This window comes from Passer domesticus, chromosome 11 (assembly GCF_036417665.1).
Source record: "Passer domesticus isolate bPasDom1 chromosome 11, bPasDom1.hap1, whole genome shotgun sequence".
Taxonomy (NCBI): Eukaryota; Metazoa; Chordata; class Aves; order Passeriformes; family Passeridae; genus Passer; species Passer domesticus.
Genome location: NC_087484.1, coordinates 23320060 through 23338893, shown reverse-complemented (window position 1 = coordinate 23338893; position 18834 = coordinate 23320060). Strand labels below are relative to the sequence as shown.

Below are 18834 nucleotides of genomic sequence, written 5' to 3'. Positions count from 1 at the left end.
AGGCCCAGAAAAACATCAGGACTGATAGGGACAAGGGACAGCCCCTCTTGTACGCCTGCCCTTACCCTCTCCAAGTTTTGTTATTCTGGAGTGAATAAAGTGAAAACAAAGAAAGTAAGAATCCCCTTCTCCACATGTGCTTGCACAAAGGCATTTAATGCACAGTGTCCTTGGCAGAAAGCAGCTCCCTGTGCCTCCACACTCACCTGGCTCACTGTCTATCTGTGTCAGCACGTCCTCAATGGAGTCCTCCTCGTTGTGCAGGGTCTCGGGGTCGGGGGGAGTGTAGCCATGGCAGCGACACCAGTGCACCACGTGCTTGGTTTTCAGGGGGCTGATGCTGTGAAACCTGGGATGCTTCTCCACGATTTCTTGGAGGATCTTTCTCACTGTCATTGCTCGTTGCCACTGTGACCAACCAAAGAGAAAGCTCATCACACTGGCTAGAACGTTTATGGTTAGCTTACAGCTCAGAACCATAATCCAGGTTGCAAGGGAAACAGAAAAGGAATATGATTTTCTCAGGAGTCAGAGTGACTTCTGACAGGTCATTTAAACTTTGCTTTATCACCCAAAAAAATCTCAAGAAAAGGGACACACATTTACAGGCCTAGACACATCTATCTTTAAATGTTTCATCTCCCAAGTAACACCAAAGATGGCATAGTGCAAGAAATCCACTAGAGCAAAATATGTTCTTAAATTTGGTTAAACTCTCTGATCATTTAAGCTGGCAACAGCAGAGGATCTAATTCAGTGTTAACATCTTCCCTGTAAAACTGCATAGCAACATGGCAAAGTTATGAAGAAATAGAGGGAAACCACAATACCAAAGGTCCAGGTTAACTGAAATATTTCTCTTTGGTGAACTGACAATCTATTTTACCACTAGTACTGCTTATGTTAGATGCCTCAGTTCTCATCCTACAGAAAGCAGACACAATCCCATAACAAGATAGATAAAGTATGTTGGGGAAAGTTCCCTTGACTGTAACATGCCACAGACGAGAGATGAGGATAAAGTACTACCAGGACTTTTATCCTCACTAAAATTTATAGCTTTAAAATGCTTCAAAAGCCATCTTACTGCAAATAAACTGAAAAATGACCTTCAGCATCCTTTCTGCTTGAGAAAGCCTGTGAACAATAAACTGGATCACTGTCTGAACACAAGTCAGTGCACCTTCCAGTAAGGAATGCTGCCATTTAAAAGAACAGATTTATTCAGAAAACAAATCAGAAAACAACAAGGCAAGTTGCACAATTCAGAAATCCTTCTCATGTTCCTAGTGACTGCTTAAGAAACATTGGAGGAGAGAATTACCTCAGCTGCCCTCCTCTTCCCAATGTTCCAGCTGTAATACTGTTCCACTGAACTGGCACAAAAAGAGCTTACATCCTCACCTACAAAAACACAAAATCAAAAACTCCATTAAATTTTCAGTAAGTGAAGTAAGATGCATTCTGGGTTTGATGCTATTTATCAAAGAGGAAGAGGGAAATGCATTTCATGCACACAGGATCAGACTGCAACCAACTCTTACAAATGCTGTGCTCTCTCCAAGAGACTGACACTGGTTTTTGAATGCAAAACCAGCCTCCCTCTTGGTCACATACACAGAAACTGTAGCTATGGGCTGTTTTAAGCCTCTTTTCCTCCCCAAAACTATTACGTAGACCTCTAAGTCTGCCTTACTACTCAAAGTATTTTCCTTTGGAAAACTGGATTTTTTTTTTTCCAAACAAATGGCAACATGAAAATGAAACAACAGTGAGAAGGTTTCCTGGCAAAAGCATGAGAGCTCTATGTGATGAAAGCTTTCCTGTGCCTCTCACTCCTTCTTTGCTCTTTGCCTCTGCTTGAGAGGGTCTGCTCTACCCAGACCCCAGGACCACTCCTTCGAAGTGCATTAGTTACCAGGGAAAGCTGATACATTTTCAGTTATGTACATGAGTAAAAGGAATGAAATAATAAAGTACCACACAAGATTAAAATGTTTCTCTGCAAATTATCCCCTTATGTTTAAAAAAGAAGGCAAAAATCCCAATAACAAACACATTTCAATGTTGAGCTATATTACTGTATTTGCCAGCTTGATGAAGCCCTAGTTTTAAATTTAAAAAAAGAAAAAAGCAAATCCATTAAGGACAAACCAGGAAAAAGAAGACCTACTTGCAACCATTATGTGAAGAAATAAAATCTATTTCTAATGAAAAAAGAAAACAGATGAAAGATTTTAACTGCTAACAACATATCTGACTTTACGGAAGAACCTAATTCTAAGCATCTTCAGAATAAGCCCTGGGGTAAACTCTCTAGGAGAAGGGCTTCATTTCATTCCATTCTTTAATAACTTCTGTGGCTACAGAGTATGCAAGGCATTTGTTGATACACTGACAATACAGAGCAAAGCCTTTTCATTTACTGCTTACTTTTTTCAGCAATTAATGGAACCTTCTTCACTATTGCTGTTAAAAGCTGCTGGATGTTCTCCAAATATTCTATGCTGCAAGGAATAAAAAGAATCACAGTGAAGATTGCTGTTGGAAGCAATGAATCAGATGCAAAAGGTTTCAAAATCACTGCATGGTTTAAACTCTTTAGCCTCAAGGCATTAAAAATAGCAGTGTGAGGATAAACTGTTACACCCCATCCAGAGAAGGTATTTCAAACAGCCCTTCCTCTTGTCAAAGTGTCCACATCTGAAGCTGCATTTGTCAAACTGAAGACAGGCTTGCAGAAAATCCCTGCACTATCTTGCAAGCTGCAACATTACTTCGAGAGGTAACTAGTGCAGGCTGTCCCCACAGGAAACATGGGAAACTTTGTATTTCTGGGACTTGGCTTAACCAGCCATAGTCTATTAAACTGGTAAGAACTGTATTTTCCAATAGTTATCTTATAACGAAGATAATTTTCAGTGTGTAGTGACTGAAGATTTATTCCTGTCTCTTACACACGCTCTCCATCAGGGTAGTGTCTGCAAGCACACACTGAGATAACAAAACTTTACAAAACACAGAGACAGGGAAGCTGGAGTAATCAAGAGCAGAAGAGACATCCTACACACTGCAAGAAATATGCAGAGAAAATTCTGCAGTCTGAATTCTGATGAATAAACACTAACAAGTACTTGCAAAAGCACCACAAACAAGGCACTGGATTTCACAGCATCCAGTGATCGAACATTCATTATTATTTAATTTTAATTCTGAAGCAAAGCAGCCCACATACTAAGCAACTACACAAGTATATGAGCTTAACAAGACTTGAGGGTCCAGAAGGTGGACAGCTCTACTTATTTCAGATGCCCCTTTTCAGAGCTGCATTTCACTGGGCAGTGTGACCTGACTAAGGACACTCAATGGCAATGGGACTTATAGAAGCAGAGGATGATAGAGATTTTAGCAGCTTGTGATTTTAACAAAGCCCAAAACAACTGCAAATCTTCAAATAATTTTTTCCCTTTCATGAACCGTGCATACAAATCCATTCACAAATAAAATGTTGCAACACTGTCTGAAACAAGTGCCACCCAGCAGGATTAGTACAGATACAGCAGTGTATGGGACAGATTTTATAATGTATTTCTAGGTCAAAGTAACACTACTGCACGCATCCCTAAAACCATCTCCATTCCCCCAGCACTTCAAAGATCAAAAATCCTTATAGAGAAATGAACAATTACTTGATAACGTAATTCCCAAGTTCAGAGCTCTCTTCTGTTTTGACTGCTGCTTGGCCTTCTTGGGTACCCACAGAACTGCAGTTTTGTCCTGTTGAATCAGGCTCCATCTTAACTTCAAAGAAACAGAACACATTTTAAGACAAAAAGTACAGCCAGCTTGATAAAAGTACCAGACAGTCTTGTGAGACTAAAGGTCTTACATAACATCCCTTCATTTATTGTTTTAATTCTCATTGCTAAGCATGAACAAATTTGACTTTCAATTTTGCTGAAAGAGACCTACCAGAACGTGCTCCCCCCACAAATCTCCACATGCTCACATCTCATCCTTGTCAGAATCCTGCAAAATCAATTGCTGCTGTTTTGCATATGACTGCCTGATCTAAACTGGACTGCCTGGCCAACCTGCAAACTAAGAGCTGGATAGAAAGCTACCAAGTTTTAACAAGAAGTGACATTTCAAAGTGACATTTTTTTTGAAGACACCACTGATTGTGACGTGAACTTTCTCACATCTAGGACAAACTCTGGTGAGACAGAAGCAGTGAGATGTGCTGAACCCAAATAACCAGGCAGTCTGGTCAGGCAGCCAGGATGAGAGTGACATGACTGTTGTGACAGAACTGCACTTCAAGTGTGTCACTCTGCCCCACGCTTCATTCTGGGAAGGACTGTGTGTATCTCTTTCCCCACTGTGGGCACAGGGACAGGTGCTGTCTGCATCTGGTGCTGCTGGAAAGCAGCCTCAGTGCATCTGGCTGAGAACAGCAGGATCTGGGGCTGAACACTTGCTGCTCTATGAAGTTCTGCAAATATGGACTGAAACAATGAGTGTTTAAGGTACTTCTTGTAGCTTTCTAGAACATTCTCCTTTTTCTGCATACTTGTCTATGCTGTGGGATTTTTTTGAGGGGAAGTCACTGTAAAATTCCTAGACCCCAGGTGTCATTTTAACTTGATTTAAACTCTATTAATAATGGAAATAAAGGAACCCACAGTCATGGAATCTACTTTAATAGCCAGGCTACTTGCATAAAGCAGCACCAGCTTATTTTTAAACTACTTGTCTTACTAAGAAATCCCTTTTTACCTTTGGCAATGGATGCCGTGGAGGGACTTGCGACAACCGTACTTGCTGCTGTGACTGCTGAAACTGCTGAAACTTTGCTGGTAGAAAGGGACTGTAGCACTGGAGATGAACAGAAACAAAAAAAGGGAGGGGGGCAACAAAGAAGAAAAAAAAAAATCAAATTTCATACACTTGGACAAATTAACATTTTCAGAAGCAACACACTCCTTTAGCAGCACAAAGTTTAGGGATGAATTCCTTGCTACAATTTCTTCTATCTCTACTTCCATGTATGCCAAGAGTGACCAAGTGCTACCCTGTGTCAAAGGAGATTTTCAAACACCATCTGTCATCCTCCTCTGCCCTTTACCTTTGTTCATAGGCATGAGTATTGTCTGAACACCTCCAGAAGCTGTGTTTACACCGAGCTGTTTAAGCTGGCTGGGAACTGTCAGAACAGCCTGCTGTGGACTAGACTGATTTGAGTGGATTTTTAGCAACCCTGCAAGAAGAACGGAAGACAAAATGTTAAATAAAACACACCATTTAGTTTATCTCCAACTACTTCTCTCCCTTTCTGCTTGAAGCAGGATGGCATGTAACCTAGCACTGCCACCCTCTTAACAAGCCACAGCTGGCTGAGCTGTCAGGATGAGTTTCCACTCCACAAGTGATGGCTCAAATGCTGTACTGCTGCACTGCAGTGTGCAGACTCTTACATGCTGCACAGCACTCTGAGAGTTGTAAAGCAAATCTCCTCATTACCTAAGGAATCTTGAGCAAAAGTTGATGTAAGAAACCTTTCAACTGAAGCAGGCTCAGCAGAGTAAAACACTCTTGTCAGGACTGGACCTTGTGCTCAAGGCTGTGGTGAGCCAGTGAACTACAGCTCAGTTGTACTCACACAGCTGCTCTCAGGGAGGTGTCCCAGTGCCACTCACACCTCTGCAGCTCAGCTTAGCAGCACCCACTGCAGCCAGCAGGGCACAATCAACCCTGCTCCAACTATGGCACAAGCCCAAGGCTGCTGTGCAAAAGGACACACCCGAAGTGAGTGTGTGATTCTCTGTGCAACGTGCACTGAACACAGCCCTAAGGATGGCTAACCAGGCTGGGAAGTACATTAAACTGGAGACTGAACTAAATCCCTGATTTTAGTCAAGGCCAAAAGAACAAGCTGAACATTCAGACATTAACAGCATTATCAATGGCAGCACTCAGTAACTTCAGGAGAAATCAGCACGACTCCAAGCTGTGCCAGAGTCCCATGGGTGAGGAGTGCTCATTGCATGTCTGCCAGCTCTCTCCTCCACAAGATGTCACCTCCTTGGGATAATACTCCAAGGCACCAAAGCCAGCACTCTAACACTGTGGTTTGGGCCTATGTCCATCCTTTCTACTGGAAAACTGGCTATTTTCCATGTAATTGTATTCAATCTGTAGCTAAGTTTTCTTCATATTGTGGAAATTTAGCAGGCTTCTACTTTAAAACATTGACAACTATAAACTTCTTAGTTTCACCACAACAATTTTGTAACTATCATTTGTTTTGACATTATTAGTAGTAGTAGTAGTGAAACACAGCTGCCTTCCAAGTACTAAACACACAAGTTCTGGTGAAGATGTCTTGGTTTTTCTCAGTTTTAAAGGATGCCCAGCACTGGTCAGTTGGGCTTTCACCTCCAGGCAAGAAGGCTCACCTAGTGCTACCCATTCCTTTGTGTGGGACACACTGATGTGGCAGGGTAGGACAGCAAGGCTGTTAAAAAGGGACCTTTTCAACAAACCCTATCAGCCTGGTGGGTGGGAGACACTGCTTGATACAAATCAAGGGATCAAGGGGAAGTTTGAAATCCATTTCAAAAAGTTGCCTTTAAAAACACAAATGTTCAGAATTTTAACAGTTTTTCCTTTGAGTTTTTCTTTGTTATTACATTGGAATAACTGTTTTAGAGCCACTGTTCCTTCTGAGGTTCTTGAAGAAAGAGTTTTTCACCACGAAGTCAATGCCTTGAGTTAAAAAAAAAAAACCAGAACAAAATCTAGACAGCATTCTCACATGTAAATGGGAGTTTTAATCTGAAAGCTATTTAATATGGCTTATTTCCTCAAAAAAAATCCATCTGGCTGCCTTCGTTGCAAAGAGAAAAATACTGAATTGCTTCCTGCAGGATTCTGTCAGTCTTAGCAGTCTATGCTGTTCATTTTCAAGCTCTGGGTAAAATATACCCATGAGAAAAGAGAAGTTTAAGTCTGAGTAGAGAGGAAACAAGAAGAGCTGCTTCAAAATGACACTGTCAGATGAACTCAGTGTCACTTCTTTTTTCTTTTCTGTATTTCTACTCTGCCTTCACTTCATAAGAAACCACTTCAAGTGAAGAGAACATGCCAGCAGGTAAATTACTCTAAACAAAAATTTCCAGTTTTAACTCATAACTCTCAGACCTGCAGTATTTGCCCTCCGTGACATGCAAGATGATGGAAATACAATAAAACTAAATAAGGAGAAGTCCCCTCCACACAAGGGCAGCCCATTTTTATTACCTCATTTTTATTAACTTGAGTGATCCAGATCCAGCCTAGTCCACTGTACTTAATTAATTTTGACTTCAAAGGCTCCAGTTCCCTCTAATCAACATCTCTCTCCTTTTCAATCCCAACAGAGCAGATGCAAAGCCTCAGAGACAAATTCTGCTCATTTTCTGCATACAGTGGAGTTTCACTTTCACAAACTAATCAAGTCTGTAGTGCTGCTGGTATCATGATAGTGACACACTCTGCTCCTGATGGGCAAAATGCATCTTCTAGTGTCATGAAAACTAAAATCCCTCTCCAATACCAAAGGGCAACTCCTGCTGTTATTTGTATCAGATACAATCAAGGCCAAAAGGATGCTGATTTATTAGAAATTTCCTTGGCTAAGCCAAAAATTATGCTAGTAAGGTATCTTAGAAAGCATGACTTTCACTCACTCGCAGACACAGGCGATTAAATTCTTCCATTTACAGTGAAGACATGTACAGAACTCACACCTGGATTCTAACTTTCTCTGGGAAAGGTGTGAAGGGAGTTTAGTACCTGATACTGTAGCTTTTCCTGTCACAGGTGTTGCTGTAGTCATCAAGGAAGCAACACTTACAACACTGGAAGTCGCAGTCTTATTCACTACTGATGAAGTGGACTGGCTCTGGCTTACACAGATTTGGTGCTGCTGTCCAGGTGTCTTTGCTGCAGGAGTTCCAGAAGATGATGAACTGGAAGCTGCATTATCTGTTTGCTGCAGAGGCAAATAAACGACAGAGAGAGGTGAATAAGAGGCAGAGAGGGCTAACAAATCCTTTTTCATGTCACAGGCGATTCAAAAATAAGCACAACAAGGTAATATAAGTAATAAAAGCAACAAACCCAAATTTTTATCTATCAATTGTTAGGAAGCAAGAGATTCTCGAGCTCACACCCAAAAGCCCACAAACAATGATGGCACATCCAGAAGGGAGGCTGTGGCAGGATGGCATCCACTCTCCACAGGCATTTGGGAGGCACAGATTAGGGGCTTATAGAAAGAAACAGGCTCAGAGTGAATTCCACACTCTTCACTGTGCTGCCTCCTCCCCTCTCCATGCACTGCAGCTGCTCTCCACAGGGACAGCCTGCATCAGCTGGATCCATGGCTGCATCCACCCACAAGAGCACTCACTCTAGGAGTGCAGACAGTCTGTGTCCTGCCTCCCTCCGTGCCAGGCTGCAGTGCCACAGTGCCCTGGGTGCAGAGCAGTGACAGCCTCTGCCCACAGCCAGGGCCAGCAGCACCCACGGGCTGCTTAGAGCTCCTGGTACAGGGAGCAGCAGTCCCACAGCAAGCTGAGAGCACTACAGGGAGAAAAGCAGCACGAGTCCTTTCCTGGGGCTGTCATGGCAAGAGTGCAAACACTGCATGACAGAACACTGGCAGTGGTTTCTCACCTGGGCCACCCCATTTGTGGGGAGGGCCACGGCAGGAGCAGTGGTGATGACACCTCCTGACACCCTCAGCACAGTGGTGCCAGGTTTGGAGAGCTGGGATGAGGCAGGCACTGATTTTATAGACCCATCTGATATTTTTACCAGTGATGTCTGTCCACTGGATGTAGCCTTTGAGAAAGAATACAGCATAAAGAAAACAGAATATTAGTTAAGGTTTTAAATTATTTTAAAAACCCAAATCAAAACAGAATAACAACAACAAAACAAACAAGAGAAATATTTTTATACTATCAAAAAATATTTTCAAAATACTTCTGAAAAAAACAAATTCTGGCAATAATTGCTGGAACAAAATTATCACCTCAGAAATCAACTTTGTAAGTGTTGACTTGGCAAACATATATCTACTAATCTTGAATTTTGGATAAACAATTGCAAGTACTCTTAGGGCATTTGAATTTCATAGAGACTGCTTGGTACCTTTTAAAAGAAGGATCTCTGAGAGGTACCAAACCCAAAGATTTTTAAGAGTGACCCATTTAGCAGGTGACCCATTTCTAAAGTTCAAGTATTTAACTACATTTTTGCACCTGACTCTATTCACTTTTCCAATTCCATTTCACTGAGAATCCCAGAGCCCATTTACAAAGCAGCAACCCCAAGCTTACACAGATTGCAAGCTGACTCCCTCTGACAAGGGAAAGCTGGAAATCTGTAGTCTGACAAAAAGTAAGCCTTTGTGTGCTTTCCTCATTGTGGTACAGCCGGCACCACAATTGTACAAAACCCCACATCAAACCAATTATGAAAAAAAGTGCTCTCAATAATATGTGTTTGTGGTTCCTGTACTTTATCTGACAAAACCAGTAAGAGAGAAACACATCAGTTGCACATTACCTGTGTAAACAGAGCTGTTTTCTGTCCAGTTATCACTTTCAGGGCTTGTCCTTGTGTGGAAGATGCTCCAACTCCTACACTGCCCTGCACAACTGATGCTGGAGTCAGCTGCTTCCCAGAACCCTGAGGTGAAGGCTGGCCAACCAGAAAGGTGCCCTGCTCCAGAAAGAAATCAGGGAGGTCAGCACTCTGAAACACAGTTACGAGTCAACAGAAATTTAGGCGTGCCAGATAAAAGTAGGAGTAACAGATTAAAAGCTTGTGGCTATTATGTAGCCACAACAACATTTCATTTTCTGAAACAAGGCATTGCTAACTGCAGTGGGTGCTCCTGAGCTGAGAGCTGAAGGAGCCTCCTTGCTGCAGAACACCTTCTGATGGAAGTAAAGCAGGAGAAAAGTCAAATAAGACCCAGACACCAAAGTCCCAGGATGTTTCACATTCTACACAACCACAGGACATCCACTAAACACCCCTGCAGCCTGCAATGCCAATGTGCTTGCACTGAGATGTGCCACTGACCTGGGGTGTCTGCTTCAGGATGTAGGATGTGTAGGTGAGGTGCTGTGACACGTTACTGCTTGTGCTTTGGGTTCCTCCTCCTCCTCCTCCTCCTCCTCCTCCACTATTTGTAGCAGAACCAGACTGAAGACCTGTAACCAGAGGAAAAGACTTGACCCTTTGGTAACCAGCCAGTGCCAGCTGCTAAAGCATCCCTGCATACACAAGTACTTGAAAAGACTGCCAGACATGTGGTGCCACGTGCTTTGCAGTAATGCTATTATTCAGGAAAGAAGAGTTCAGCTGTGCTGCTGTGCTCTTACAGCTCAGCTAATGCCACAAACAAGAGGAGCTCTTGGGGAGATAAGGAGGGTTGTGGGCAAGCAAAGCTCATTTCAGGCTGTTTTGAACTTTCTATGAAATGAAAATGCTGTCCAACAAAAGAACAATCTTTTCATCACTCTTTTGCAGGTTTATGGATCTCCAGCAAAAGCTCTGGAAACACTCTGAATCTCACTGGCCTCTTAATTTTAATTTCACTGGCCGTCAATGCAATTTTGTTAACATAATAACAGATCATGGATACCAAATTACCAGTGGTAATTTGCAGTGACACTTTGATATTGCTCTGTCTCCAGAAGGAACAGCCTGAAGGGTGACTTTTGCAGTCCCTCATCAAGAAACAAGGGTAAAAAAAGTACTCATGGCTCTGTCATAAACATCACAAGTATCTGATCTTCCTTGCTGCCAATGAGTTTATCAAAGTTGGACTGCCCCAGCTGCAGGTATTACACTGGGAGTATCACTCACAGGCCTATTAACCAAAAAAACCATTTCTGCATTGAGCAGGAAAAGCAGTTTCTCTGAGAACAAAAGCCACTTGTGAGATCTCAGCCTTAAAAAGCACCACATACGGGTTGTTGTGAACAAGGAAACCCTATCCCATTACTGATTTCCACAGCACCAGGATGCTTTCTAGCAAAAATGCCAAACATATTAATTATGCAGTGATTACATTATTTAACTCATTAGATTTCCCTGCAAGACTAACTAGCATTATTTGTGGCTCGCAGTATGGCTCCTTGGGGTATCAGCAGCAGTTTTCCTTTCCCAGAAGGGTTCTTGCTGTTGGTGGTGAGGTACAGCTTGGTGCCTGGTGGTAAGTTTGCCAAGTTTGCCAGGTTGGTGGCTGGTAGCTGCAGTGTAGCCATCACTAGAAAGAGAGAATAAAAAGGAATAAACCAGCTGCTTGCAGAAAGTAGTATGCACTGAAATCTGCACAGGATGCAAGTACTCAGTGACATGCAACCAGCCCTCAGTAATCCCTACTTAGCTGCTCTAACTGCAGATTAACTCCACCAGCAATGCACAGACACTTTTTTTTAATAGGTCTGGAAAAAATCTCTCTGTGTGCAGTCCCACTTGTGGCTGCAGCCCAAAACAGCACAGCCATGGGGTCTGCAGCCTTCCTGCAGCCCCAGGCACCACACAGCAGCTTTCCAACAGCCCAGAGCCCCAGCCTAAAGCAGCTGTGTGCACATGCACACAGGGGGTTTCTGCCCACACTCCTGTAAGCTCTGGGGAAGATGTGGGATGAAATAGGGACACTTTGGCTCTGGCTGGCTGGATTCATGGGGAAAGGACCATAATGCCAGGCCAAAATGCCAGACCTGGCTCCATGAAAGTCTGCAAAGTCTGCACATTCCCCAGTGTATCCATCTGGTCTCCACTCCCAGAACACTGCATCTTTTAAAGCACTTGTTCTCCCTCTTCCCCCTTATAGATAATGAATTAACATTTTCTTTATTATTACTCTCAGCCTGAATTTTTCAGAGAGCTCTCTACTCACTTCCAAGTTTTTCAATCACACAGTTATTTTGCAGCTGAATACATCATTAGAGCCCCATCACGAGCTCTTAACAGGGTGTAAAATCACTCTACCTGAGCCTTGAGATGTACTTTTCAGAGCCCCCGTGGAAGAAACTTGCGCCTTGGTTATAGTCTGCACGGGCTGAGCCACAATTGTCCCTCCACCTCCACTGACGATGGCTTTGGCTACACCTTGAGTCACAACCTGCTTGGAGCCAACAGCCTTTGCCACCGAGGAGCCGGACTTTGCCACAAGGATCTGGCCACCACTGATGGCCACCGCTTGTTTCACCGTCGACTGCAGCGCAGAACCAACGGGAACAACCACCTGCAACAAACAGGGATGGGATGGGATGGGTTATGGGATGGGGCCCTGCTGGCCACAGCGTCCTGGGAATCCTGGCTGGCACACCACCCCCAGCTCCAGACATTTCAGGACGTGCCTGGTCACGAACAGAAGCTCTTCATCCAGAACAAAATTAAATCGGCAAGAGGCCAATCCCAAGTGAAACGATAAACTGTTAAACCCAGCCAGGATCTCAGCGCACCCACAGAAGATTAACTTCATTCAAATCACAGGGCAATTCCTTTTTTTCTGATTTATAAGCAATGGCTTAAATCCAGCTGAAGATAAAGCTTGCCTTGGTGAATTAAAGAGATACAGAAATTCAGTTTCAACACATCCATGGGAACAGATTCCCTGGGAAAACGATGGCCTCAAAGCAGAACCCACAAAGTGCTTCAGTTTTATGCGTTAATGGTAACTGCAGGGGAACACGAGTTTTTGCATACCTGCTCAAACAGACAAGAAAGGCAGCAAAAAGAACAAGGAAATGTTGCAAATGCAAAAGAAGTATTTACTAATGCAAACGTGGCACTTCTGTATGTAATCTCTAGTGCCTGGCACATCATTTGACTCTGTCCACAATGAAAAGAGGCAAGAATGGAGACAATTTCTGACATATCTGTCACCTTGTCACTGCACTGTGCCTTCTCAGAAGCTGTGTCACTCCTGGCAAAGCAGGACTGCATTGGCACAACTCCTGCAGTAAAATGCTTGAGTTGCCACTCAAGTAGGACAGCTTTCACCTAATCCTAGCTCTGGCTCAGCCTCCACCTCGCTCCCTCTTTGTGCTGTTCTCTTGTGTTGCAGGCCTGCACTCGTAGGAAAGAATTCACCTTCTCTTATGGAACAACCTGGATGAGTTTCAGCAAGAGCTGCTGATGGCAGCCAGTGCTCTGGGTTGACACCCCAAAAGCACCTGCACCCCACTGCTGCAATGGCTAAGACTGAAGTGGGCAGTGTCCCTGTACACAACAAAATGCAGCAGTGCCTGCTCAGCCTGCTCCCTTCCCAAGCACCACAGGGAAGCAGGACACGAGCCACTCTGCACACAGGAGCCCAGCTACCCATGGAGCGAGGCACGAGCAACCCTGCTCCCCTGGGAGAAGCACCAAGGGCTGCAGTAGCACCACGAGACAGCTCCCAGCACCCCAGAGATGCCCAGGTGTGATCGTTTCTGGGGTCCCCAGGACAGAGGAGGAATTGATGAATCTGACTCCATATTCTTAGAAGGATATCATATCATACCATACCATATCATACCATACCATATCATATCACATCATGCTATACTAAACTATACTAAAGAGAGGAGAGAAAGGATACAGACAGAAGGCTACAAGGAATGATAATGAAAACTCGCGACTCCTTCCAGAGTCCCGACACAGCTGGCTGTGATTGGTCATTAAGTGAAAACAATTCACATGAAACCAATCAAATAACTACCTGTTGGATAAACAATCTCCAAACCACATTCCAAAGTATCAAAACACAGGAGCTGCAATCAGGTAATTATTGTTTTCATTCTTCTCTGAGGTTTCTCAGCTTCCCAGGAGAAGACTCCTGGCGAAGGGATTTTTCAGAAAACACAACAGTGACACCAGGCACCCCTTACCTTGGAGGGCACGGTGCCCTCGCCGGCGCTCGCGGCGGGTTTCTGCGGGGACAGGGCCAGCATGTGGCTGCCCTTGACGGTGACGTACTGCTGCAGCGAGGGCTGCGCCGCGCCCGCCGCCGGCACCGCCGCCTGCTGCGGCAGCTCCCCGGGCTCCTGCTTGATTATCACCTGGGAAGGGTGACAGGACACACAGGACAGTCACAAGGACAGCAAACACCTCGGATGCCTTAGATTTTAGCTTTTCTGTTTTTCAGATCAGTGCATAACTCCAAACTCCATATAAAGTGTTATTTAACTGTCTTCACGTTTTGGTCACACAAAACAATCCCTCTGGGCCTGGAACCCAAGGACACCCTACAGCCTCAGGCCCCAAGAAGTAAAAATAAAAGTGAATCAGGGGGAGCAAACTGGGGGTAAATTAGCTGAAGCTGTAATTGGAGAATTTACCCCTGATATGTAAATGGACCAAACTTATAATTCTCTGAAAAACTGGTGCCCATTGTCCCTCTTGGGTGCAGCCTCTGGGAGGCTGTGACTGCCCAAGGTGTGGCTGCTGAAGGGCTTTAATAAACACCCACTTTATTCTCTGAATCTTGTCTAGCCTGTGCTTTAGGCATCCCCTTCAGCCACTGAAGATGGCTGTGGAGCAGCCTGTCGGCAGGGAAGGGCAGGCACACCCTGAACTCAGACGTGGTGCTCACCACCACAGGGACTCTAACTCAGCTCCAAGTGAGGGCTGCTCCCACACAGCAGTGGGGTGGTGTGACAAACTGACACAGTGGCAAAGCAGACCTGGAAATTACAGTCACAGCAACTGCTGGTAGTGTTACAACCACCACTCATCCTGACAAGGGACTTGGGCAGACCTGACTTCTTCAGGCCCTGCATCTCCACATGGAGCCATGACACTTTAAGGTTTCAAATTCATGTTCTAAACCTGTTTTTTATTTCTGTCCTGGAATGTTACAACCAGTAGCTATAGACACTGTAAATTATTATAGCTGACATACACACATTCTCTTGTGTATATGTTTTATGTTTCCCCTACATCTAACCTCCAAGGGTAGTGACACAAAAAAGTCTCTTTAGGGGCTTTTTTTCCTGTTAGATTGTTGTAAGTACTGTAACTGGTAGGAAACATTCTTTCACCTTTTACTTGGATCACCTAACATTGACAGAAACAATTTTATATTCCATGTGGTAGTATTTAAGGAAACACAGCCAGAAGCAGCAATGTCTGAGATTCACTAATCACTGTTACAATTTTTTAAGAAGCTCCTGACTCATCTATTGCAGTTTATTTCTACTGCATCCCATTAAAAATAGCTTTCAAAATATCACCCTGAACACCACAGTGATGCAAAAAAGAACCCCAGAAAGGATAGAAGAGGTGATAAAAGGCAAGATCCCACGTACAGCAGAGCCACAGGCAAAGAAAAGAAAACAAGACATTTTTGAGAGATGCTACAGAGCCCTTCGCAAGATACAGTGCTTCAAGTAAGAGTTTCACAAGCACTGAAGTTCCATGGTTTGGGGCACAAGTCAGCAGGAAATGGCACTCCTGGGCTGCCTGTCCCAGCACAAAAGTCAGGAAGGAAGGATACCTTTGTAAAAGCTCCCAGTCCTCCAGTGACTGACTTGGGGCTTTGCACCTTGGAATGACTCCCAATGGGACAAAGGGGTGGCATGGTGGCAAAAAGAGACTCCTCCTGCTGCAAATAGAAACACATGGTGCAAAAATCAGTGATAGGTCCAATAAGAGACATAAAACAAGTCACTGATAATAAAGGGCAGCATGGACCATCTGGACAGACCAAATTACCCATGCAAAGAGGACATTTCCAAAAATCAGCCACCACTTGAGTAAAAGGACTCCAACTTTCTTAATATAACCCACAAAACAAATTTTAGATGGAAAATTACATCCCCAACAGCCGTAACTGTATCTTACTGTGTCATACACAGGCAAAAATATTGACTGATGTTCTCTAATCAATATTTTATATGAATGTATTTCACTTAAAATTCAAATAGGCTGAGGGGGCATCTTATCAGTGCACACAAATACCTGCTAGGAAGGTGTAATAAAGGTCAAGCCAGACAACACTCAACAGTATCCCATGCAAGGAGAGTCAATGGGCACAAATTTAAATACAGGAAATGAAGATAACCCTGTTGTTGATGGTGACCAAACAGAGTAACAGGTTGGTCAGAGAGGCTGGGGACTCTTCAGCTTTGAAGATACTGAAAACCCAACTGGACACATTCCCAAGGAACCCACTCTATTTGACTCTGCTTTGAGTTGGAGTGGTTGATCTCCAGAGGTCCTTGCCAACCTCAATCATTTTGTGATTCCATACACAATCTCTGAGAGAAGACAGTTTCTTCTAAGAATAAACAAATTATGGAGGGGAAAATTCTTCTCCCAGAGGAGTTCATGCTCTCCTCTAACTGGAATGATGCAGCAGCACACAATCCTTCCAGACAGAAACAACAAACATTAGGTAAAAAACATTTTGTCATCTGCACTTGGCATTTCTGGGTCTGAGGCCAGCAGAGAAGACAAGAGCATTTAAGGGAGTTTGTTACAGTGCAACTGCTCTCTTTTACAATCAATGTAAACCCTAAAGCCATGGTTTTACAATCACTTGGCCCCTCCTTGGGTTGGATCATGAGCAGAAATCAGGCCCTGCAACTCCTGGCATCTTCCTGGTACTGACACACGTTAGTCAAACATTAGTTTGGGTTGGGTGTCTGCTCTGGGTCACCACACAGCTGCACAGCTGCTGGCCAATGGGACGTGTGAAGACAAAGCTAGAGGCACAACCTGTCCTCTCCACAGCAGCTACATTTGAGACTGGCCACAGAAATACAGCCTGAAGTCATTAAAATAAATACAGACAACTAGCACACAGTGAAGAGATGAAAAGTGGTGAGTTATGCACAACCTGTAATATCCCACTGAACTATCAGGCACACTCTTCTCTTTAAAGAAACCCTAAAATTACAGCTTATCCACCAACCAGAAGATATAAATCAAATAACATTTCCATTTACAGAAGTATGACTTCTATGGGTTTTTAAAAATATCTTCAGTTTTTAACATTGCCCTGGAAATACAGAATTCAGCTGTTACTAAAAATGTGTGCCTACTCTAACTCATTAAACTTTTCAGAAAAAACTGTCCCAAATCAGTAAAAAATAAAGAATAATGAACTATTTTCAACATAGTAAAGTGAAATCCATCTGAGAACACAAGTTTTTTAAATCTGCCAGCTGCACACCTGACACTGGAAATGCCACTCCAAAAGAACTGCTTCAGACAAGTCTGCTACACCTTTTCCCCAGCAGACACAGGAAGCATCTCAAGTCCAAATGTGAAGTGATTTATTCCCTGCAGGCTGACTGGCAAGCCTTCCCCCAGCATATCCTGCTCTAATACCAAGGCTTGGAGACAGGGAATGCTCCTGTTTCCAGCAGCACACCCACCAGCTGCTTTCAGAGCCCTGCTGACGCCACTTCCCTGCCAGAAATATCATCCCTAGCACAAGATGAGGGGAAGATTTTATGTGAGACAGTTCAGCTCTGTACCTTTTGGGCTTTGCAGACCAGAAGCATTTATTGCTGTTTGTTTACACATCCAAATGTTACTCCACTGTTTACACAAACATTTTTCTAAATCCAGGCAGTTGTAAAACCACTACATGAGTTATTTTCAGGCTGCTTGAAACAGCTGCTGTTCAAAAATAATGAACAGAGTGAAGGTTTTGAGGTAGGCATCTCTGGTTTAATCATGCTCTGTGACTAACAAAGTGAAGAAGATCAAAGGCAGCTACAGGAGAGCTTTCTTTGAAAGATAAAATGTTTGGGGAACTGTGCCCACCATGGATTTCCTTGCAGAGAAGTAGAAGTGGCTTTAACAGCTATGCAGGCAAGCCTAGTTAGAGCTGCATGAAGTGACACTATCATCTTGTATAACCACCATGCTCTCCTGTGGCTCCATCTGTTACACAGGAAACCTTCACAGGAAATGACAATCCAAGAACTTGCCTGAAGTGCAGGATTTTTAATGCTAAAAAGTCCCATTTAATAGAAAGCTGGACTTTAAAAGGGAAGTACACACCTAATGAGAACATTACCTTGACAGCTGAGGTGCCAAAACTGCTCCCGTGGGTCTTTGATACAGGAGATCCAGTCCCGTGAGAGGCCTGACAGACACTGCTCAGTTTGCTGGTCGGGCTCCCTGCACAGCAGGAAATAAAGCAGATGCTGGGTGAGGGCTGGGAGCAGGAACACTGCACACATGAAACCTCTTCTAGCAAGGAACAGGAATTTCATTTCATCTGCAATCTGCATCAGGTACATCAGCAGGAACCAACACTGGCACAAAACAGATCCACCATGGAATTCCACGTGCAGGAACCACGGCCCAGAGAAGGAGCTCTCCACCCACTGCTCTGTGTGCTGCAAGCAGAGGGTCAGGAACCCTCCTGGCTGCTGAGGATATCAGCCACGGGTGCAACTATGAAACTGGGACAGGGGCAAAGTCCTCTGCTGCCCAGAAGGCCCCTGAACCCACACCAGCCTTGGACACTGGCAGGGAGGAAGGCCTGGAGAGGGAAGGAAAAGAAACCACAAAAGGAGGGAGACAAAGTGAGGAGTAACAAGAGCAAAGGCCAGAGTGAGGAAGGTAAAGGAAGAAACAGAAACAAGGAATGAAGGCATAGAGTCCTCTGTGGCAGATGCTGTTGCAAAATTATCAGACTGACACATGTGCCACAGCACTCTCCTGGCCCCAAGATGGGTGGGGGTCCAGGGGTGAACTTACCCTGCATTATCAGCACGTGCACAAGACTGCCCCTCAGCAGCCCTGTCACTGCTGCTG

At 44.1% G+C, this 18834-nt stretch overlaps 1 protein-coding gene across 6 annotated transcripts in view; it reads right to left on the bottom strand.

Moving 5' to 3' along the window:
• The window catches only part of YEATS2 (YEATS domain containing 2), a 48899-nt gene that overhangs the window by 8676 nt on the left and 21389 nt on the right, over nucleotides 1–18834 (bottom strand). For 3 of the 6 annotated variants that reach the window (XM_064435833.1, XM_064435835.1, XM_064435836.1), the window contains 15 exons: nucleotides 18089–18192; nucleotides 15554–15661; nucleotides 13947–14117; nucleotides 12061–12316; nucleotides 11171–11332; nucleotides 10141–10271; nucleotides 9619–9774; nucleotides 8722–8889; nucleotides 7837–8035; nucleotides 5129–5260; nucleotides 4780–4878; nucleotides 3690–3801; nucleotides 2434–2507; nucleotides 1325–1404; nucleotides 207–408 (listed from right to left, as the gene is read on the bottom strand). In XM_064435833.1, the coding sequence (XP_064291903.1) occupies nucleotides 207–408; nucleotides 1325–1404; nucleotides 2434–2507; nucleotides 3690–3801; nucleotides 4780–4878; nucleotides 5129–5260; nucleotides 7837–8035; nucleotides 8722–8889; nucleotides 9619–9774; nucleotides 10141–10271; nucleotides 11171–11332; nucleotides 12061–12316; nucleotides 13947–14117; nucleotides 15554–15661; nucleotides 18089–18192 (2154 nt within the window). Of the gene's footprint in view, nucleotides 1–206; nucleotides 409–1324; nucleotides 1405–2433; nucleotides 2508–3689; nucleotides 3802–4779; nucleotides 4879–5128; nucleotides 5261–7836; nucleotides 8036–8721; nucleotides 8890–9618; nucleotides 9775–10140; nucleotides 10272–11170; nucleotides 11333–12060; nucleotides 12317–13946; nucleotides 14118–15553; nucleotides 15662–18088; nucleotides 18193–18834 lie in introns of those variants that run through there. The other 3 variants (XM_064435834.1, XR_010369838.1, XR_010369839.1) reach the window with 3 other exon arrangements.